Source organism: Mixophyes fleayi, chromosome 1 (assembly GCF_038048845.1).
Source record: "Mixophyes fleayi isolate aMixFle1 chromosome 1, aMixFle1.hap1, whole genome shotgun sequence".
NCBI classification, from domain to species: domain Eukaryota; kingdom Metazoa; phylum Chordata; class Amphibia; order Anura; family Limnodynastidae; genus Mixophyes; species Mixophyes fleayi.
This window is the reverse complement of record NC_134402.1, coordinates 176503982-176528119: the sequence shown is the minus strand read 5'-3', so window position 1 is coordinate 176528119 and position 24138 is coordinate 176503982. Positions and strand designations below refer to the sequence as shown.

Genomic DNA, 24138 nt, shown 5'->3' with positions numbered 1-24138 from the left:
GTGTGGCCTAGAGTGAGGATTGGGACAGTTCTAAGGGTGCATTAGTGTGAGTAGTATCATCGGGGATAAGGAAAACTCTGAAAAATTATGGGTTTTCAGAGAACTTCTAAAGATTGCAGGTTGTGGGAAAGTCTGATTGGGCGTGGTAGAGAATTCCACAAGTGGGAAGCATAAAAGATAATATTAATATACAAAATCTACATATATAATACATCATCATACATATCATACATATATCATATAACATGTTTCTGGAGCGGATTAGAACTGTAGATATGAGAGCTGTGATTATGTGGACTTTTATTTCCTGTGCACACAATTATTTCTCTCTTGGATGATCCTGCAGGAAATAGAGTCTTTCAGAGTTTGAAACAGCAGCTAACAGAGAACATTAACAAATGTAGCAAGAGTAAATACAATAATCCATATGTCAAGTTATAGGGAGTTTTAGATATACATTTGTAAATGAGATTTTTTTTCCTTGTTCTATAAAAAAAGGGTATTAATGTGCAAGGTAAGCATTTCAACATAGAATCAGAGTTTACATGTGTAAAAGAAGGCAGAAAGGTATTATGGGTACATATAGGCAAATAATCATTTTTTCACCTTTGCTTGAAATAGTTGTACAGAAGCTGATAAAACACCAGCTGATATAGCACAGAATGTGGTAGGTTTACAGTGAATTTTTAAAATGTCATTATCCTAATTTTAAATCGTTATATCGTTTGATAAGGTATGCAAAAGTTTTTTTTTCCTTTCCTGCTTGCCATTTGCTGCTTCCTGCAACATACCCCCATGTGGGATTATATTGCTAGAGTCTGATCACTGTTCTGCATAATGTGTCTGGTGTACTGGAACGTGTGGTATGAGTAGCTGAATCAGGATTGATTTTCAGTACCCATATGTGGTGCATAACATCCTATGATGCATATATAATATCAGGGATGCTCCTCCAGAGATTAGTATTCCGGTGTAAACAATCAGCAGACTTGGCCAACTGTACAACGGGCTCATGCAGTGTTGACAAACTTGACAACCCAGCAACAGGTTACAAAAATGGAAAAAAATTATTTAAAGCCTTTATAGGTAACTACTTGTAAACAAATATCCAGCACCTTTGATATCAAAATGTGCCCGTCATGGAAATTTGAATTAAACACATATTATTTACCACAGTCACATAAAGATATCAGTTATCTATTGGAACAGAAACAGTGTATCACTGACTTATAATTACTTATTCCAATGAAAATATTGAGTGCATAAAATCTCTAATATATATTTATTTGTAAGGAGAGAGCCAATAACTAAAACATGTGGATACAGGGCTTTGGATTTAGCAAATGCACCTATTTGATTTTACACTACAATTTCCAGCATTTGGGAAATGCTTATGTGACCATTTGTGGTTTTGCGGTCTCAGATAGGAATGCATATACCAGCAATTTGTAAATAGTCCTTTCAAAGTTCTGGACCACCCTTAGTGAATTACTAATATTTTTATACTAAAATACTGATTAGTTTATGTATTGTACAATTTAATGTTTTTCTACAGGGTAGAAATGTATCTATTGATGTGCCTGGATGGTGCATAATGAATTTTATTAAGGACCTAATATTAGTTCGACATAAGTCCATTTATTTGCAACAAAAATGCATTTCCCTACAGCGTATGCGCACAAAATGTTTATGAGCATAAGTCAGATGACATTTTATGCAGACTACTCTCTCTGAGAGAGGTGGTATGTGGAGGGAAGGGACGTTTCAACGTAGGCCAAGTACAGAAAAGGCGAGTTTACATACTTACTGTCTATGTAGAGTTCAAGACAGCTGTAGATTTACCTATCAGGAGCCATATCCGTTGTGGTTGCTCGACCTTTGGTGCAAGATACATGCTGCTGATAATGATGTGGTTTAGAAGAAGAATTAAATAAAGTAAAAAAAATAGTGTGCCCCCCCACCTCTCCCACAAAAGGTGCCACCAACGCTCATAACCGAGGCTGGTAACAGGAATTTTGGGGGGGATAGTATGAAATCCCCCCTGAAAAAGATACTACCAGCACTAAGCTATGGAAGGCTGGACTGGTGCCACTGTAGCATGGAAACCCCCTGGGGTAAGCCTGTCATAACATCACCAGCCCTAGCTTGGGTCAACGTTCACAGGAATAAAAAAGCCCATCACCTAAATTGATCCTATTCAAAGTGCTTTACCTATAATCTTCCATTCACTCTATCACTTCTGTTTAATAATTTGGGTCCGAGTGTGACGCCACCCCTCAACTGATTGTAATATTCCTCAACCTTCTTTCCCTCCACTACCAAGTTTCCAAGGCTTTCAATAATCACATCCTCTTCCTACAATGTCAACCAAATCAAAGAAAAATGCTCAATTTGTGCAAATGAACTTTTATGGCAAGACTGCTCCTACTCAGCCTTAACCACAGGATCACTCATCTTCACCTACCCTGACTTCTCCTCTTGACCTTGAGCTATGTGCAGGAGCGCATCAAGTCATGACTTGAACAAAATTAGAGCTGCCTTCCATCAAGAATTAAAGAAAACAGTTGACGAACTTAAGGCTGAAATTGCCTCTTTAGGTAATAGAACAGACACCCAGAAACATAAAACAGATGAACTCTGTTGATCCTAATTCTTTGTTGACAGAAAACTGTCAATCATTCGCTCTGAACTTGGAAGTCTAAAGGAAATACATGAAGATTTCTAAAACCAATCCCGCAATAATTTTCAAATTAGCAACATTGCTGAATTCACAGGCCATATAATGCTACCCATTAACCTCACTACTTTATTAAAGCACTTTATTTCTAATGCCTCAGACTCTGATCTGATGATGGTCAGGGCTCACAGAGCTTTTAGATCTAGAGCGTCTACAGGGCATAATCACCACAATGTCATTGTGAGGCTTCATTATTATAAAACTAAAGAGAGGATTATCCTAGCTCTCTGAAACACAGAAGTTTTAACTTACATCTGCTATCAAATCCACTTTGGAATCACTATACTCGTTTAAATGGCACCTTCGAAAGCTGAAATATCTTTGAGCACTTCTATATAACTCATCATCAGCTCTATCAGATGTATTACCCACAACTTTTATTCACTATTTCACATGATCTGGCCAAATGGAACCCAAAATATATTTCCTGGGTTGAGCATATCAATGCCATCAAGATATCTTTTCTAGTTTGCTCTATCTTTTTCAGGCCCTTCCTATACGAATCCCCTCTCAGACATTTGAGTTTTTACAACACATTACTTCCTCCAATATATGGGACAAAAACGTACCAGAATTTGACTTAAAATTCTCCAAAGACATTCCTAGGGTAGGACTGGGGTACCTAACTTTAAAAGATACTACCAAATGGCACAGCTTGTCAAATGTGCCCAATGGAATGCAGGTTCACCGACAAAAGTTTGGGTCCGGATAGAGGTAGACAATATCAAACGCCCCACACTGTCTTCCCTTTTATGGTTGCATCCCCTGCCACCATCCCACTTTAACTTGGACTTTTCCAATAATAGTGTTTCCACTATCAATCTGCAACCACGCTAATAAACATTACTTGCTAGCCTCTCATTCTTCTCTTCTCATTTTTGGAAACCCCTTGTTTACCCTGGGCCTTATCTGAACATTTTCCACTCCATGGCTGACAGGTGGCATTACATTTCTTAGTGATTTTACTCATTCATCCACATTTCCCCAGTTTTCTGATCTCCAAGCCACTCTTAACTAGACACATAAGAATTTCTATTAATTTTTACAAATTAGGAATATCTTTCCAACTACAATGCATCAAAGAAGTTCAGTTTCAGCGCAGGCTGTATTTTCATAGGGATGGGTGTGAATTGTTTGTGGTACTGATTCCCATAGCGAATTTAGCCCAGTGCTGAATGAGCTAAGGCTGGCTGACATGTTTGAACGCTATTTATTTTTTAAATGAATTAATTTAAATATTTTTAAACCTTATAACCATAAAATGCCAGTCATCATTATCAAGTTGATGACGAAGACTCGAGTCTCTCTCTACTGCATAACGTATGATATCATATTCCATAAGATACATTTGACTCAGCATGTTATGTAAAATACAGATTTTTTTTTGGCCGCATCTGTATTTTTAAAGCATATCCACCCAACTCTACATGTGGACCTGAAAGTCTAGTATAACAAACTGTCTCTGCTGCCTCCAAAGACATGTAGGGGCATATTCAATTGTTGGCGTTACTACCTAAAGTAACACGGCGCGCACACTATTACCGCCATTACGGTAAGAGTGCCCGTAAATACCGTTATTACGGTACCTTTCACGCAGGATTCGGCTTAGTATTTCCGTAATATCGGTAATACTTTTTCCGCAGCAGAAAACGGGAACAATTGAATATGCCCCGTAAAATTCAAATAAAATTATGGGGGGAAGGATGCTATGCACCTGCCTACTACATTGACAACAGACCACCTATTTCTCTAACCCTGATAAATATTTTGTACAACAGAAAAAAAATCTTGTATGTCATGTACCACAAATAAATGTCATTAATCTCACAAAATATTGCCCGTGAGAGCCATAAGAGGTGCATTTCTGCTTCTGGCCCTCATTCAGCAAAGAGATTCTCACATTTGAAGGACAAAAATTTTGAATTCCTAAGGTTACCTCCATTTTCAGGCACCAAGCCATGAACTTTCCCATGAAAACAGGTATAATAGCCCCATTATAGCTGCAAGCCATCACAAAATGTAATTTGAACTGAATGCTAGTAATTTTACAGCTTCACAAGTTATTTTTACGGAGATGAGTAAAATGATATTGCAAATTTTGACATTTTTTACATTTTCAACAATTTTGGGATATTGAATTAATTTACAAAATTAATTCGTACATACACTTGAGTAGTAAACATATAACACCAACCTAACATTGGTTTATGAACATAATTATCAATGTTCTTGCAGTTTCTTTTTTTGGCAACATGCGATATGCACTCAATAGACAGGGAATAAAAAGTAAAGTAATATGTTAAATAGTAAATAGTTCTGACTTAATTTTTTCAGCGAATGATTTAATAAAAATATCTTTAAAACTTGCACATTATTTTATACTTGCCCACCCCAAATAAGAAACGAGAAATCTTTAGGATGCAGCCCAATGCTGAAATGATCGGCAAAGGAATTACCACTTTTCTTTATGCCTTTTTATAATTTTGTTTTTCTATATAAATATAATGCTACTTGGAAAAATGCTGATGCAGAATTTCCCCTGTACACATTGTCTTTTAGAAGAAGTGAGAGGGGCATTATACTACAAAATGATACCTTCTTAACGCGCTAGTGATCTACCAAATGTACAGTTTAAAGTCTTAATTATGCATTTTGCAGAATGATTTATGTCAAGGGCACTAAGTAAAAATTAAATTAAACCGTCCACCTTCTGGTTAATTATCACAGAAAGCAGAGTGCTGTAAGTGGATTCCAATTAGACAGGTTACAGTCCAAGGTTAAGAAGTGTAATTCCTCAGCTCATCAGAAGCAACACAAATAATGGAGAAACTTGACCCAAATGTTTAATGATTGTAGGTCTAAACAATAAGATAAAGCAAAAATGACATCTGTTCTTTTTTTTTTCTGGTTTGGCAGCAAGTTATTTCATGGTCTAATTATTTCTAAACAGCTAAGTGCTTTATATAACTCTTAGCATGAGTTTCATACAGCTATACACTTATCCTCATTTTTATTAGCAATATGTGATATGTGAACGCTATTTATAAACAAGCCTTGTGGCATGCCAACAGCAAAATGATTATCAACAAAATGATTAAACACAATGCATAAGAAAAGGTATAATGAGATTTGGTTTTACCAAGTATAATATTCTGTCTCCTGAAAAAAAATGTAGGCTCATTTCTTCATCATTTACCAATTTCAGAGCACTGTACAAAGAATATTTTTGTCATTCACATCAGTTCCTGCTCTATTGGAGCTTACAGTCTAAATTCCCTAACACACATACACAAACTATTGTCAGCAGGCAATTAGCCTACCAGTATGTTTTTTGGAGTGTGGGAGGAAACCAGAGCACCCGGAGGAAACCTGTGCATCACAGGGAGAACATACAAACTCACAGAGCTAAGGCCCTGTTCGGGAATAGAACTCTTCACCCCAGCGCTTTGAGGCAGAAGTGTTAACCACTGAGCCACCGTGTATGCAAGTGCTAAGCTGGAGTAGGATTTTGAAACATGCATGTTATTTTGTCTCTGGCTTATATCAGGACTTAAATGTTGTTATTTAAAAGTGGCTATGAAAGCATTGACAATACACATGGATGAGGACCCTGACCCCAAAAAAGCTTATATTCTAATGTGGTAAAAAAAATATATAAAATATAAAATTAAGTGCACATATCTGCTTGGTGTTAGGAACCCCTCTAGCCGGTACAGCACAACCCGGAGTCTGCTCTGCCAGTCAGGTGTTCACTGGAGCCCCTAGTGGTGGGGACAGACTTGGCCGCAGACTAGCAAGGGTCGTGAAGTGCGTACCGACTAGGGAGAACCCAGGAAAGCGGAGTAAGTCCAGGCAAGGGTCGAGGGCCAGCAGCAGACAAGGAAACCAATACACAATCCGGGGTCAAGGGTCACAGGCACGATAGCTAGGTCCAGATACAGGCAAGAAGGTCAGGGTCACAAGATACACAGGCAGGGTCCAAATCCGGGCAAGGGGTCATACACAGGTAATCAGTCTAACAGGTTTTCACCAATACAAGGCAGGAGCAATAGCAAGTTAAGCTAACAGGCAAACTGGACGCTATAACCAGCAGGGAGGCTAAGCTTGCCGGGGCGCACCGCTTGTCACACTCGGCATCCGACCGCTGCCTTGGCAACGCTCGGGCCCGAGAACAGGAAGTGACGCCCCGGTCGTCATGGAGACGGCCGGGACATTCACTAGAACCAGGAAGTGAGTCGCGGCGGTGCCCGAGGCCGCCGCGGCTCCTGACAGTAACCCCCCCTTGAGGAGGGGTTAAGGAACCCCGACACCCAGGCTTTTTAGGGAATTTTTTGAAAAATTCTCTTAAAAGTTTTGTAGCATTAAGTTTTCTCCGCGGGTCCCAGGACCGCTCTTCCAAGCCGCGATTCCTCCACTGTACCAGGAAGTGCACCTGGCCCTGCACGTTCTTAGAATCGAGAATCTTCTGAATTATGTATTTTTGAGGCTTATTCCGATTCTGTACATGTGGACTTGGAAGCTGGGATTGACTTGGGTGTAGCACAGGCTTAAGCAAAGAGCAATGGAATGAGTTTGGTATCCTTAATGACCCAGGAATTTTCAACCTAAATGCCACGGCATTGATCTGCTTAACAATGAGAAACGGACCGATGAATTTAGGGCCCAATTTCCTGCAAGGCTGTCTGAGCCTAATATTTCGTGTAGAAAGCCACACTTTCTGGCCCACTTTAAGGGAGCAGGTGGTACAGTGGCGATCAGAATTTTTTTTCGCAGAAAATGAGGCCCGTCTTAAAGCGAATTGCACTTTTTTCCAAATGACCTTGAGGTCAGCCGCTGTGGAACGAATCTCCGGAATACCAGCGGATCTGAGGGAATACAAGGAATTGGATCTGGGATGGAAACCAAAGTTGCAATAGAATGGCGAGATTTGCGTAGATGAATGATATGAATTGTTATAGGCGAATTCTGCCCAGGGCAATAAGGACGACCAGTTGTCGTGAAATTCGGAAGTGTAGCATCGTAAGAACTGTTCCAAGGACTGATTAACCCTTTCAGTCTGCCCATTAGACTGAGGGTGGTATGCAGACGACAGGCTAATCTTGATTCCAAGCAGGGTACAAAAGGATTTCCAAAATTGTGCTATAAATTGTGAGCCACGATCCGACAAGATATCGGTAGGAAGTTCATGAAGACGGAATATATGCTGGATAAACATGATAGCCAAATCTCGGGCACTAGGGAGCCTAGGTAACGGTATGAAATGTGACATTTTGCTGAAGCGGTCAACTACCACCCATATGGTGATATGTCCTGCAGAGAGTGGTAGATCGACTATAAAGTCCATTGACAAGTGTGTCCAAGGCTTCGCAGGGATGGGCAATGGAACCAATTGGTCTGCAGGTCGGCTCCTGGGGACTTTATTCCTGGCACAGTTATCATAAGAGAGGACATAGCTTTTGACGTCAGCAGACAATGACTGCCACCAGACCAGTCGGGAGAGAATTTCCAGCGTTTTCTGGATTCCAGGATGTCCAGCAGTCTTACTATTATGTGCCTCTGCAAGATCCGCCTTCCTTAAATGAACCGGAACGAATAGACATCCCTCTGGCATATTATCAGGAGCTAGTCTTTGGAACCTTTGAAGTGTTGTGCTCAGGTCTTGAGTTAGCCCAGCATGAATTATGGACGAAGGAATGATGGGTTCCGGATTAGTAACTGGAACATGATGTGCCAAGAAGCTCCGAGATAGCGCATCTGCCCGGACATTTTTATAACCTGGTGATTACGAAATTAAAACGAGTAAAGAACAGCGACCAACGGGCCTGTCTGGGGTTCAGGTGTTTGGCCGATTGTATATACTATAAGTTTTTATGGTCCGTGATAACAGAGATTTGATGTATTGCAGCCTCCAGCCTATGTCGCCACTCCTCATAGGCCCATTTAATTGGCAGTAGTTCCCTATTGCCCACATCGTAGTTGGTTTCGGCTGAAGAGAACTTACGCGAGAAGTAGGCACATGGGTGCAGACGGTGAGTATGAGAGTCCTTCTGAGATAATATAGCACCAGCACCGACATCAGAGGCGTCGACCTCAAGAACAAATGTTTTTTTAGGATCTGGGTGTCTAAGGACCTGAGCAGATACAAAGGCCTTTTTCAAGTTTTCAACCTGGAGTCTGCTCTGCCAGTCAGGAGTTCACTGGAGCCCCTAGTGGTGGGGACAGACTTAGCCGCAGACTAGCAGAGGGTCGTGAAGTGCGTACCAACTAGGGAGAACCCAGGAAAGCGGAGTAAGTCCAGGCAAGGGTCGAGGGCCGGCAGCAGACAAGGAAACCAATACACAATCTGGGGAACAGGGTCACAGGCACGATAGCTAGGTCCAGATACAGGCAAGAAGGTCAGGGTCACAAGATACACAGGCAGGGTCCAAATCCGGGCAAGGGGTCATACACAGGTAATCAGTCCAACAGGTTTTCACCAATACAAGGCAGGAGCAGGAGCAAGTTAAGCTAACAGGCAAACTGGACGCTATAACCGGCAGGGAGGCTAAGCCATCCCTGCCTTATATACAGACTTTGGCCAATCAGGGCTTAGCCCTGCAATACATCACAACCCATGCCCCTGACATTAATTAGCCCGCAGGCTATCCTGGCGCATGCGCCGGGCTGGCTCACTTGCCGGGGCGCACCGCTTGTCACACTCGGCATCTGGCCGTTGCCTTGGCAATGGTCGGGGCCGAGAACCGGAAGTGACGCCCCGGTCGTCATGGAGACGGCCGGGACGCTCACTAGAACCAGGAAGTGAGTCGCGGCGGTGCCCGAGGCCGCTGCGGCTCCTGACACTTGGACCATGGGGGTTAAATTGCAAATTGGGGCAACATGCTTTTTTGACTACTTGACTTAAGGATAGTTTTGAAGGTAAGAAGGGAGCATTTTAGGTGCATTTTTCAAAAGAACGGAGTTCCAGAGATATGGATCAACATAGGAGAAAGGTGTTAGTTGAGATAAGGCCATGATAGTATGTAGGATACGAAGTGAACCAGCTGCAGAACAGAGTAGAAAGCAAGCAGGAATATTGTGAGATATTAAGTCTGAGAAGTAAGTAGGTGCAAAAGTGAGAAGAGCCTTGAAGATGTACGGGTTTCAACCATGCATGGGATTTGACAGGTAGCCAGCCGAAAGATTGAAATAAAAGCATGACAAATATAGAATGAGATGATGAGCCTACAATTGTTGCAACTCCATTTAGAGTAGTATGAAGAGAGTGGAAACAAAAGCTGGTGAGCCTGGGAAAAAGAAGAATACAGTAATCCTGGTAGGGAAAATCAAAGCTTGAAATAGCATTATGTTTTTTTTTTGTGGGGGGGAAAGTGTTAGCACATATGGCCAGGGGGTTTGTATGTGTCGTGAAAGTGAAATAGATGAGTATACATAAATGTGAATCTATTGAGATTCCAAGATAATCTGCATGTGGAACAGGATTAATTACTCTATTATCTACCTCCAAAAATGTGTGTGTGTTGTGCAATTTGCTTATACACACTTTAAATTACAATTTGGATGGTTTGATCAAAGGCTCAATTGCACATATCTGCAAAAATTTTAACTTAACACCCCAAATACTTTCAACTACCCCTTAGTTATTTAAAATGTCAGTTTTTATTCTAAAATAATCCTTGCTGGTCCCTAATTTATTGTATAACTATTGACAGTAAGGGACATGTTTTCATTTACATGACTTGCATGTGTATAGTCATGTGCTTCCTATATATAATATAGAATATATCTGCGCTTGTGTGTTAATTTTTTATAACATTATCATTACATTATTGTGTATTAACATCTTGTACTGCTGGTGGCGTCTACCTTGTTTATATATCTTTGTCTTTATATTATACACTATTAACATTCACATGTTTATGGTAGTTTCTGTAAGTGATGAAAAGGTTCTGCTTCAGGCACTAGAGTGATTAAGTACAATCTTGTACACAGTTTTGGACTGGGGCAAGGACACAAAGAGGGGAAGGAACAAAGTAACCAGAAACACTGTAGAATAAATAAATATACATCATGTAGCACACACATATGTTTTACCATAATATGCAATAATCTACTACATGGACATATATGTCAAGTGATTTTATGATATCAGAAGGAAAAAATGGACTTTCCCATTTGTACCTTGTTGCTGTAGACTTGGGGCCTGATTCATTAGTGTTCTTATCTGCCGTTTTTTGCTTATCTTAAACAAATCCACTCCGTGCATGCCCAGAAAAGGGAGATAAGAAGCAAAATCATTTCTTAAGTTAAGATGAAAATCCATCTTAACTTCACTCTTATCTCCCTGTTTCTTCTTAAAATAAGCATCTTAACTTTTGCACAAGATAAGATCACTAATGAATCAGGCCCTTGGAGTCCATTGGCAACCTTTATGGCAATCTAAGTCTGCATGTTCATTGGCTGCTGTCTGTTTGATGCCCATGTGAAGCATGAAGGTAAAATACATTGTTCAGTGCTATCCCGACATTTAACTGAAAGCATCATCGGACGGAGCAGGGTAAGAGTAAGAGCATTAGTCAGATTAGTTTATAGCAGGGTTTCCCAAAACCAGTCCTCAGGGCTCCCTAACAGTGCAAGTTTTCCCTATCGCCTTGCTGGAGCACAGGTGTATTCATTACTGACTGACACATTGTAACAGATCTACAGGTGGTGCTAATTATGTCACATGTGATCCAGAAAACCTGCACTGTTAGGGAGCCCTGAGGACTGGGTTTGGGAAACCCTGGTTTATCGGGTTAGTACTTTACAAGACCATAGTCACCCATGCCCACTGCAAGTACTCTGCTGAAACTCTGCATATCAAAAACAGCATTTCTGAATAAAGTGAACAAAGTAAAATGTGTATACTCTTACATTGGTAGAAGCTACCTATGTAAGAGTATACACATTTTACTTTGTTTACTCATTTTAACCCCTATTTATATTTGTTTCCATCGTGAACAATATATAGGATTAAGTTTTAACTTTTTTTTACATTTTTGCATTCTGACTATGATCGTTGTGCGTAAGTTAAAGTAATATTTCTTAATCTAATTCGCTTCATTTACATGTTATACTCTATCTGGAATAAGAAGCCTAATGGGTCTTATGAGAATACTATTTATCTAAGTTTTGTCTAATCAAAACTGATATACCCTTATATTATTATTATTTTTAATATTGCTGAAAATACCAGCTGAGTTAAGTATAGTTTTGCGCTCCTAGCATTAGATTTGAACCATTATTTTTAAGAAGGAGCAGCATACTGTAGTTTCTAATCAAAAACGCTCACCACCCTATTGCATTATATTTTACTGCAGCATCTTATACCTCATCACTTCCCTATAGACAGCTACAAGTCTTCCCACATCTTTAGAACAGTGTACAGTACAGATGGGACCAGATACCGATGAAAATGCTTGGTTACTGCACCATCACTGGCCCTTCCCCTGTGTATGAATCAACTAATTCACACTGCAAAGCAGGTCTGCCTAGAGGATTGGTCACTGTGAATTATTTTTGGCAGTTACCTGGGTAGCAGTTTTTCACTTGTTTGATGAAAAGTGAAATACCTCTTCACATAACTTATAGCTGAGTACACTTGTTTAATACTGTGTTTGTAGTTAGTACTTATGATGCGTAAAATATTTTGCAGATTGCACATTATTTTTTCGTATGAGGAACAGATGTAATTTGCTGTTTTGGCTTCTGCACACCCATGTAAAATAATTATTAAACATGAAACATTTTTGAAAGTCTGATGTCATCTATGTGGACTAGCACAGCAATGCAATGATTGAGCTATTCTGGATAACAAATAGGTTCATTCTTTTGATCACTGAAATCTGCATCTTCTCAAACAACATCACATTTCTCAAATTCAAAGGGTATCTCCGCTGTCTATGATCTGGTTACATAGCCCCCTCTCTGAGGGCACAATGCCTAATCCAGGAAAGCATTTTGGTATTTTCTGAATATTTTATGCTTTTCCCTGATAAAATTGTAGTTAGCCAAACGGATGTTTAAGGAGAATAAAATATATGTAGTATTGCTGATCCTATAATCCACTGATGTTATTCAGAGTGCCAGTAGAATGTATAGCACAGAACAGGTGTGGGGTTATTTTAGTCTTTCATATCACTGGTGTAATTTTCAATTGCCCATAGGATGAGGAATAGTGTGGGTATGAACCCCAACAACTATTATACAGTATATGAATGGTAAGCTCATACTACCATGATTAATACTTCTGATTGATTTTTTTATGTTCAGCAACAGTACAGATTAATATTAGTTAGTCATTGTAAATGGATCTATATGTCCGTGTTCATGAAATAATGCATTTCAAACTTTGCAACTAAAAGCTGGAGTTGGGATGGTGAATATGGCACAGAAGTGTGAATAAAATGACAGCTCTAAGTACATACATTCATAAGGAACACAATTCCATAATCAGTAGATGCTAATCAATCAAAGCTAATAAAAAGTGAAAAACTCTTAATAGTTTGAAGAAAAACATAAATTTTAATAATGTGATAAAATAAATGATGTTTACCGTATTTTTCGCTCCATAAGACGCACTTTTCCCCCCAAAAAAAGTGGGGAAAAAAGTGCGTGCGTCTTATGGAGTGAATACTGCAGAAACTCTCCGTTGAAACACTATTTTGATTCAATCCGGCACCCTTAGACCGGAAGTGGAGAGATTTGCGTTCCACAGATCTCCGCTTAGACGAGCTTGAACGCTGCGATCATCCTGCCCGTTCTGGAGGACACTCGATCCCGGTCTTCTTTTGCCAGGCTGCATTCTCACGCATCTTCAATCATATTTAGCGTGAGTCGATGTTTGACATTTACATCCGGAACACGGTATTATTTTCTGAGTGCTTTTATGTTTTTATTTGTGTATCTCTGGTCTGTATGGCCATTTTGTTCAGCCATTAAATTTTAGATTACCTTTCCCTATTTCCAGTCATTTATGGGACATTTCCATTATCCCCCACTCAGTTACTATTCTAGTATCATTTTCATTTGTGTTGCATTTTTGATTATTGCATCCTTTCCATACGATTTAGTTTATAGTTTTTTTTATATTGCAAATCCGCTGACTGCCACCCCCCCCCCCCCCCATTTCTCTTTCCCTTTCCTTTTGAGGTTTTATCCCAAGCAAGTGTGGACATATTGAAACTTTCTGATTTGAGCTCCAACTGCCATTTGAGAGACCTATTCACATTCATGTGAACCACCAGCTTTTATATTGCTATGTGTGTGTAATCATACAAAAGCTTTATTATCATCCTTTTTTGTGCCAATACCCACTGTCAATATATATTTATTAAATATTTTATCACACTATTTGGTTCAGAATACTAGGTGCGTCTTATGGTCAGGTGCGTCTTATGGAGCGAAAAATACGGTAATTCAGATTGGTTTAAAAATATAACACTTTTCATCACAATCCTAGTTTGATTTATTTCAATATTTTAACAAAAAGGATGAATAATGTGGCATATCAATCATCAGGTTTATCAAAGCACCAAAATGCTTGCAAATTCTTACTGTCCTTTGTGCTTCATCTTTGAGTATTGGTATCTCTATGACTTCAAAGAACCTTTGTTTCATAGAAGTTCTAACACGTAAAGCTCTACTAGAATACTAACACCAATTGATGTTAATTATGATAGTGATGTCCCCATTCAAAAATAAAATAACTCAAATAAAATAGCTTAAATACTGCTGGCATCATTGGCATCATCACCCTGCATTTTCAATACCTGACTTTGCCAGAACTCATCATTGCACATTTTTTCCTACAGTATTCCATGTTCTTCTCTTATTAAACATATATATCATAGCATGTGTTTAATATGTATTTGTATTAGAACTATGACAATATATATATATATTTAAGGATACATCAGGATCAACTTTTTTGTCTTATTAAAAATCTGCATCCAGATGTACTAAAAGGAGGCAGTCCTCATTTTCTACTCCTGTGCCTACAGTGTTCTAAAAAAAAAAGGGGGGGGGGGGGGTTAACAGGTATTTATGAATATTGTCTTTTTGAATTCTATTCAAGTGAACAAATAAATATTTTAGGAGTGTATCTCAAGTGTCAAGGTGCTTAAGAAAAACTCAAAAATAAAGGGTTATTCCATCATTTGCCATGACCGTGAAATGATCCATGTATTTCCCCACAGTTTATTTATTTTCTAACTCTATTTTTAATTTGTGTTTTAAGTTGTGTATTTTACGTATTTATTATGTTAAGAAAAATACAACGTGTACAAATTCATTCCTCCTGTTATGAGGGCCAACCCATCTACTGGACTCAAATCTATCTATCTATCTATCTATCTATCTATCTATCTATCTATCTATCTATCTATCTATCTATGTGTCTATCCATCTATCTCTCTAATCTCTCTAATCTATCTATATCTATCTAATCTATCGCATCTCACAACAAATTCTTGGAAATTGATTTTTTTAAGCTTTATTTATAAGCCCTGCATATATAATTTTATATGTAAATAATTGGCGTTAGATGCATAAAATCTAGTGATAATCTATATATTTGTTACAAAGATGAAATTGATATGTGACTGGCCATTTCTATTTATGTTACTTGGCTTGCACCTGTCTAGACTGGTTAACACTTTGTAACATCATTATTCCTTTAAGCTAATGGTAATTGGATTCAGTATGGATTACATACACTGTGAGTTATACAGTACATATAGTTTAGATAAATTGCTCTAGAATGACTGAATTAGCACAACATGAATTATTTGTTTTATTAAGTGCAATATTTATAAATTAACATGGTTGACTTGTGGTGACTTAATTTGCAACCCATTGCAGAATATGCGACATTTATGGTGCAAAAGTAACTGTTCCAACCAAGGTGCTGTGGCCAAAATCAGATTTTAACTGTCATTTTTCAATACATGTTTGGAAATAGAACACAAATGTTGGATTGGTTGCTATTTTATGCAGTTGTCTAGACTAGTTTTAATAAATGTCACAATTATGTTTAATTAAATATGTGGCTTAATAATGATATATGCCTATTAAACAAAATGACATGATTATTGTACACATAAATACTGATGATGCTATTTTCCTGAAACATTGTAGTACATTTCTTACCTATTTATAATAGCTTTGCATAAATCAGATGATTTTAAGGTTGTTGCTTTAAATGCCTAGACATGGAACACACAAGCTACAAAACCCCATGTTATAGATACAGATCTGTTATGGGGTTGTTGTGTGAGATTAACCAGCAATTTATTTGCTAGCTTTTATTGTTTACATAAAAATAATTTGTAATTAACTTAAACAATGATACATATTGCTACTGAAAACAGCATTGTTTAAATGAATCTCACTCACTGCAATGTCATTTTCAGACTAAGATCTGTCACAGTGATGAAGTTGCTCTGACAAATTCGTCCAGCCCAATACAGCATCTCTCTTTGTAGTGAAGTCAGACTGCACAATTGTAAAGCAATTGGGAATGTTTTCACTTTATTTGTCTTTATTGTACTGAATACCGGGAGAAAAATAGATTATGTTTTTTACTCCTATATATTATGATGCACTTTATGTCCCATAATCTCAAGATTTGGAAAATAAAAGAACAAAAAGGTTTAAAATTCTATAAATAAGAGAAAAGCAGTCAATACAGTTTACCATATTGATTCCTTTATATCAATTAGAAATAAGAAACAAATGGGCAAAGTAGGTATTTCCAAGTTTGTGACTATATTCTCAACATTTGTCTTGAAAATATATATTTTTTCTTTGTAAAAAAACAAAAACAAAGAAAAAACATACAAACAAATAGCTTTTTTGCTTTGGAGATGATAACCCAACAAAACTATAGGTACAACTTAAATATATATTTATACACCTTGACCTATACTTCATCGGTACACCTTATCATCTTTATACAAGAAGACACATTTATAGATGAATGTCTAACAAAGTACAACATTATACTGTACAATAATAACAACACGTGATATAAAGACAGTCTTGATGTCCCAGCACTCTCATAATATAAAGCATAAATAAGACTTCAACGAGCACTCTCTTAGGGGAAAAAGTAAACATTGGAATTAATGAATCGGATGGTCCTTACACAAAACAATCAAAGATAGGTGAACATTTCCCTCACCATATGCATTTCCATGGTAAGTGAACATCTCTCTCACCATATGCATTTCCATGGTAAGTGAACATCTCTCTCACCATATACATTTCCATGGTAAGTGAACATTTCCCTCATCATATACATTTCCATGGTAAGTGAACATTTCCCTCATCATATACATTTCCATGGTAAGTGAACATTTCCCTCATCATATACATTTCCATGGTAAGTGAACATTTCCCTCACCATATGCATTTCCATGGTAAGTGAACGTCTCTCTCACCATATACATTTCCATGGTAAGTGAACATTTCCCTCATCATATACATTTCCATGGTAAGTGAACATTTCCTCACCATATACATTTCCATGGTAAGTGAACATTTCCTCACCATATACATTTCCATGGTAAGTGAACATTTCCCTCATCATATACATTTTTATGATAAGTGAACTTTTCCCTCACCATATACATTTCCATGGTAGGAGAACATTTCCCTCACCATATACATTTCCATGATAAGTGAACATTTCTCTCACCATATACATTTCCATGGTAGGAGAACATTTCCCTCACCATATACATTTCCATGTGTGCTTGAAGTACAGGAAAGTAGGTGCTGAGCCATTTTATGGAGGCAGCACCCAAAAGTGTAATGTAGGCAGCACCTATATATGCTGCAGGTGGACAAATAGGTGCATATGCACATAATGAAATTTATAGATGGCCAATATAACTAAAAAGCTAATGTGATAAAAAAATATACATTTTTGCACAGCTCCGTTGTATTTCCTTCTGTTCAACATATAAAACATGTTCTTTTTGTATACAAGTTTTTTTAAAGCTTTCTTCCCACTTAGCTGGCCAAGAATATAAACAATGGGTCTCCCTTATCTCTTTGACGATTAGTTTAATATATATTGCTTCACATACATAGTGATAAATAAATGTTCAAGCATCCCAAACAAATTGCAGATATTAAATTATTTCATTATATAATGAGGGGCTATAATGAAGAGGCTGAAGGTCGTCAGTTGCAAACATTATCATTGTTCAAGAAACTGGAAGGCAGATGTCTTTTGGCCTTGAGCCACAGAATGCACAAAGAAGCAACATGATACAGATGAGTCTGCAAAGCATGCTATATTTTCTCATTTAATGATCACAAATTAGAGAAAGTATCCCTTACACTTCAGAGAATGCATGAGCCTCAGTATTTCCAATAAAAACAGCTTAAAGCTAGTGTGAATGCCTGTGCAATTAGCACTACATAATTATTACAAAATGAGCAGAAATATATCCTAAAACTTTATCTTAAATGGTGACATGTTTGGGAGTGTAAATGATATGTGTCATTCTTTAAATATATAACTAATGTACTTAGAGGAAGCCTGACTATCCTTTGATAAGAGTCTAATGGGTGGCCCATAATATTTTGCAATATGTAATGTGTAAAACTTTTTACAGCAGTTACAAAACATAACAGAGGGCAACGTGGAGATGCAGAGGATTTCGAATCAGTCTTTCTTCTTACCTCACCTCTATGGGTTTCAAGCCTGAATTATTTCAACTTTTTCCTATTATTTTTGGAAGGCATCTTATTACACTCACTTAAATTGCTACTAAATTACAAACTTGGAATTTTTACATATCATTATTGTCCTTTATTTACATAGCGTCAATATATTACACAGGGTGTTACAGATACTTTTAGTAATCCACATCAGTCCCTGCCTCAATAGAGCTTACAGCCTAAACTCTCTACCACACAAACACACACTAGGGTACATTTTTTTGTCAGATGCCAAATAATCTACCTGTGTGGTTTTGCAATGTAAGAGGAAACTGGATCATCCGGAGGAAACCCATTCAAGCACAGAGACGACATATAAAAACGACACAGATGTTGCCTGATTTAACGATGGACATAAGGCCTGTGTTATGACATAAAAATGTCCCACCACCTCCTATGGATCCTATTAAGACTATGTAGCATCTTTATATGCACCTTGTACACATACATAAGCCTTACTGTAAAGATATGTGTTGCATCTTTATACAATTAAACAAATAAATAAAAATAGCATATATCTGCAAAACTGAATAACTGGCACTAACACTATAGCCTCGAGCTGCTTACTAATGTGGTAACCAGCACCAGGATAGGACAGGCAGGACTAGTCATAGGGAAAGCCACAACATGAGGCAGTACAGCATGGGGGTGGTTGGCATTAAAAGTGGGGGCCTGCTCACTCTTTCCTTTTGGGCCCCCCTTCTACAGCCAACTGGTCCAATGCTGAATAGAACTTGAGTTCATCTGGGAAACCCTGGGTGCCTGGTTCCATATTAATCATAAATCTTATACAACCTTGTGGCCCCCATTTGATCAGCATATTGTATTTCCTCCAATTTCCCAGCATACACAACCTAATTATTGACATATTAAACAGCCAAAATTGTCCAGCAAGGTATATATCCCCTTATTCCCCAGCATATAAAATTACCCCCAGGTGACAATCCTATTAAACAAGCATTTAGCTCCAATTCCCATCATATTATATAGACCAAATTATTAGTCATATAACCCCATATGATCAACATATCATGCACTAAAAATGACCCCGTCTATAATATATTCCTCCATTTTCAAATATACTATATAGCTCAAACTGGATAACATAGTAAAAAAACAGTTGCCCAGCATATTATATATAGCCCCTGACTATCCCACATATAATATAGCCCAGAATATACATGAAAAAAACATTACTCAATTCCCCAACCCTGGTGCTACATCTCTTGTTAAAATGGTTTAACACACATTTGTTATCTTACTGTCCCAACCTCATATTAGTTGCCAGTTGTTTTCAAACATCTGGTTTATAAACCTTGTTTCACATCTTTCAAGTGTTTGAGGCTCATCACACCAGTGCATCAATATGTCATTAGATCTATCTGTATTTTTAATGACTTGCATATAACATATTGTTTTAGTTCACATTTGCAAATCATGACTAGAAGAATGGATATCTGTGTCCCAAACATTTGCAATATCTATTAAATGAATTAACAATAAAGGTATAAGGGCCTGATTTTGAGATAGGAGCAAAGCAAAGAAAATGAGCAACTTTGCACCTGAATAAACTACGTTACAATGCAAAGGGTACAAATTACCTTATATTTTTGCACGCAAGGCAAATACTGGCTGTCATTTCCTGTAGCACACAAATACTTGATGGCTTTATTTTTACATTGAAAGTAAAGTTGATCTATGACATGCCGTATCCCAACTATAAACCTGCCCCCACATTTTAAATTTAGCTCCCCCTCCAATGCAACATGGTTTTGCCTATGTAGTAACTCAAAATCAGGTCCTAATTCTTTACCCCTTTTGTGGCTTTCTTTCTACTAAATTGATCCTGTAGCTATTCAACTGGAAAACAAGGTTCCACAGTCTATAGTTCACTGATTAAATAGACTGATTCATTATTGCAAAGTTTACAGACTATATTTATACTTTTATGCCTATTTCAAATTGTTTATCATATTATTTGATGTGTTCCATATCATTTTATGTATTTTGTATCCATTTAATAAATGGATATGTGTTTGACATTTTTAAGACATTCCATTATACCCTGTGCACTGGTGATTGCTATTCTATAAGGTACCACAGTATGCTTGCAATTTACATTAAATAATTCATATTTTTATTATTAACATGGTTTATGACCATATATTAATCTTTTCTAATTCTATGTCTAAGAAAATAATTACACAATGCTAAGTATTTGTCTCATTAAGTAACTTAGAAATCAGTGGTAACTAGGTGCATTTGTTTAAATAAATTAGTTATGTAATTAAAATCATTTGAGAAAGTGCTGCCAGAACAGTTAAGATCACTGTGTATGTGAAAACAAAAGAAAGTTTGGCGCTCTAAATGAAACAATAAATCAATTCCAGGTGAGCATACTCCAATATAGCTATACAGAGCACAAAATCACCTATTTATATATATGCTGACACATAGTAATTTATTTATTGTTTGTTTTAGAGCGCCTGACTCTCTTTTGTTTACACATACACAGTAGTCTTAACTGTCCTAGCAGCACTTTCTAAAATTATTTTAATTATTGTATATAAATATTTCATTCGTTTAAAGGAGTGCACAATATAAAGATTTGGATTAATGAAGGTTTTTTTCTGAGATTACCTAAGTACATTTTTGTTACAGAGGCCAAAGTCTCACCTACCGGAGATGCCTTGTCAAATAACTTTCTATTTAATACATATCCTCTCATTTACTGTCAGGAAATGTATAGTATTTTGTACATTAAACAGACATAATATTTCCTTAAAAAGAAAGACTGTGTCTGGCAATGTGGCTTTGGGTATTAATTACAAATAAAAAATATATTTTCATAGGCAAACCTTTATTTATTTAAATGTCATGGTAACACGTGCATCTTCTCCTTCCCTGTATGTAAGGATAGACTTAGATTTTATTTGTTTTAGGTCATAATTGACAAGTAATTTGCGGTTTTCTTTTGTTTTACAGCCCAAATTTACAGATGACTGCAAATTTATGGAGAGGTATCAGGAAAACAGTTATAACACCTACGCCTCAGCTACTTACAGAACTGAAAAGACAGGTAGGAGGTGGTATGTGGCACTTAATAAAAGAGGCAAGGCCAAAAAAGGATCCAGCCCGCGAGTGAAACCTCAACACATATCAACGCACTTCCTCCCTAGGATCAAACATACAGAGCCACCTGAACTCTCCTTCACTGTTACGGTTCCTGAGAAGAAAAAAACTCCACAAGTACCTGTCAAACCCAAACCTATAAAGCCTCCAGCTAAGAAAAATAGCAGCCCTGTTAGATACAGGCTGAAATTCCGCTTTGGATAAACATGACTTGCTCTTAATGGTGGAGATATCTCGCTAATATGCTTGTACTGTAAGACAGCACAGGGATTGTGTTCTGCACTTCATTGCTCTGAGAATTTCCACTTTTTAATTACTGATTGGAAAGGTAGTTTAATGATAACAGTGGATATGAGCTTTCTGAGTAGAGGGCAATGCACTAAAGTTTGATAAGCTTCTGGACAGTACATATGTGATCATTTAAGGTAATGTAATGTTTACCGCAACAATGCAAGAGAGTTTAGAGTGACTAGGCAGTCCTCATATACAGTTTATAGACAAAAGTATTGGATAATGCTCTAGAACGCAATTACTTTCATGTAGCTCACTTAGAAAACAAAATAAATAAATATTTGATAAATATATATATACTGTATATATATTGCAATTTGGTTATTGTTAAGAAACAAGTACCAATACTGAAATTAGACCCAATTTAATATCTCATAAGTTAAAGTTAACGCAAACTTTTTTTTAAACAGATTTATGCTATGAAAACCTCATAAAAATGAGTATGTTTTTCAAAGCCAGAGAGAGACACGGATTGAAATGTTTATCTCTTGTAGCAGGAATGCTGGGAAATGACATTTGTTGGAATAAGTGGTTTTTCTACTGGCAATAAATTTACAAGTGAAAATTTAGAGTATGTGCTTCTTATTGTGTGCACAAAACTAATAGAAATATCCCTGGCCAGATGTATCAGTGAACGCATTGTGCAGAATAGGCACCAGTAGCATAAAGGCTGTTATAGCCCCACCTATTCCCTTAGACTATCAGGAAATATCATCACACTGGACAAGTCATATTTGACACATTATAAGAGAGTTTATGCTGGGAATGCAATAAAATAAATAATGTTTCCATTATGGTAATTAATTAAGTTTGTGAACCTTTCCCATGAAGTCGGGACCTAAGAATTGATTGGCAGTTTCATCCATTAGATTATAATAGGGGCATTTAAAGCGGAAGGCTAAGGCCCATTTAAACTAAGAGATGCAAGTTTAACCTGGACACAAGATAAAGTGAGCTATACATTCCTATGATCGTAGCAATATGGTTTGGCAATTTATTGAAAAAAACATTGAGGTATGAGGCTTTGCCAAAATTGCAAGGGGCCAGCAAAATTTTAAATCCCAAGCATTAGAATGGTTTGAGCTGGTGAATGGTATAAAACCCATATGTGGAGTGAGCCTAGTGGCATGAGAATCATCAAAGGTGCATAGTAGTTTTAATCTGCTGACATCAATCGCAGTTTAAGTTTGTTTTCACATGTGTCATTGTCTTCAGCCTCAATGGAGGAGAACATGTAAAAGATTATCTTTTTAGACAAGAATTCTATAATTCTATCAATTAAAAAAACCCACAAAAATTAATACCATAGCGGTATATAATTGCGACAATGAATTTTTACATTGGAATATTGCTCATGCATGTTGCTCAGCAAAAACGTGGACTTTGCTGGAGTCCTATATGAAGTTAAAAAAAATAACATGGCACTGCATAAAACGTTCCCTGTTGGGTTACCCAACTGGCAGGACAGAACCCTTTCAGATAATTGTTTGCATTGGATGATGGTCAGGTGAGGGCAGATAGGGCAATCCTTATACATAACTAACTAGTGACAATTTTGCACAATATTGAATATCTAAATATCTAAAATTAGATTGTGCTATGCAAATATAATATTAAAATGTGTTATTAAGGTTAGAAATAGTCCAGCATACACTCACACACTTGGCAGACCAGTCAAATATGGTGAATGGTGGGTAAGTTATGGTAGTCAGGTGGGATGAATGGTGATTTTTTTTTATTTCAAGTTTCAGAATGATTAATTTTGTTAATGACAAAATAAAGTCGTTTATGAGAATAGGTGTCTTCATTAAAAAAAATGTATACGATAACATGTATTTTATTCATAACTTTCAAAGATTGCAGTGGATCATGATCCTTTTGCAAAAAAATAAATCATAAATTTGAAGCAGTTGTGTGTACATTACTCTTTAACAAATAGTTGTCATGTGAAATTTTAACTGTAACTGACACCACATAATTTAGACCATTTCTCTGCCTAAAGGGGAATACATTTATTGTTTCACACTACCAGACCTCTTATGCCTGCCTGGAGATGTCTGCGGGGATAGCCACCAAAGCCACACCCTGATTTAATATCTTATCATATATTCCAACAGTCACTCAATATATCACCTCTATTTTGTCAGGCAACCTCTCTTAACTACCTTTACCAGTCATAAAACGCCTTCTGACTTGGAAGCTTACTGTAA

At 37.2% G+C, this 24138-nt stretch overlaps 1 protein-coding gene across 1 annotated transcript in view; it reads left to right on the top strand.

Moving 5' to 3' along the window:
* FGF5 (fibroblast growth factor 5) overlaps positions 1-23927 on the top strand; it is a 42565-nt gene extending 18638 nt beyond the window's left edge. Inside the window, exon 3 of the mRNA XM_075189746.1 lies at positions 21491-23927. Within this exon, the coding sequence (XP_075045847.1) occupies positions 21491-21841 (351 nt within the window). The 3' untranslated portion in view covers positions 21842-23927. The remainder of the gene's footprint in view (positions 1-21490) is intronic.
* The last annotated feature ends 211 nt before the right edge of the window (positions 23928-24138 follow it).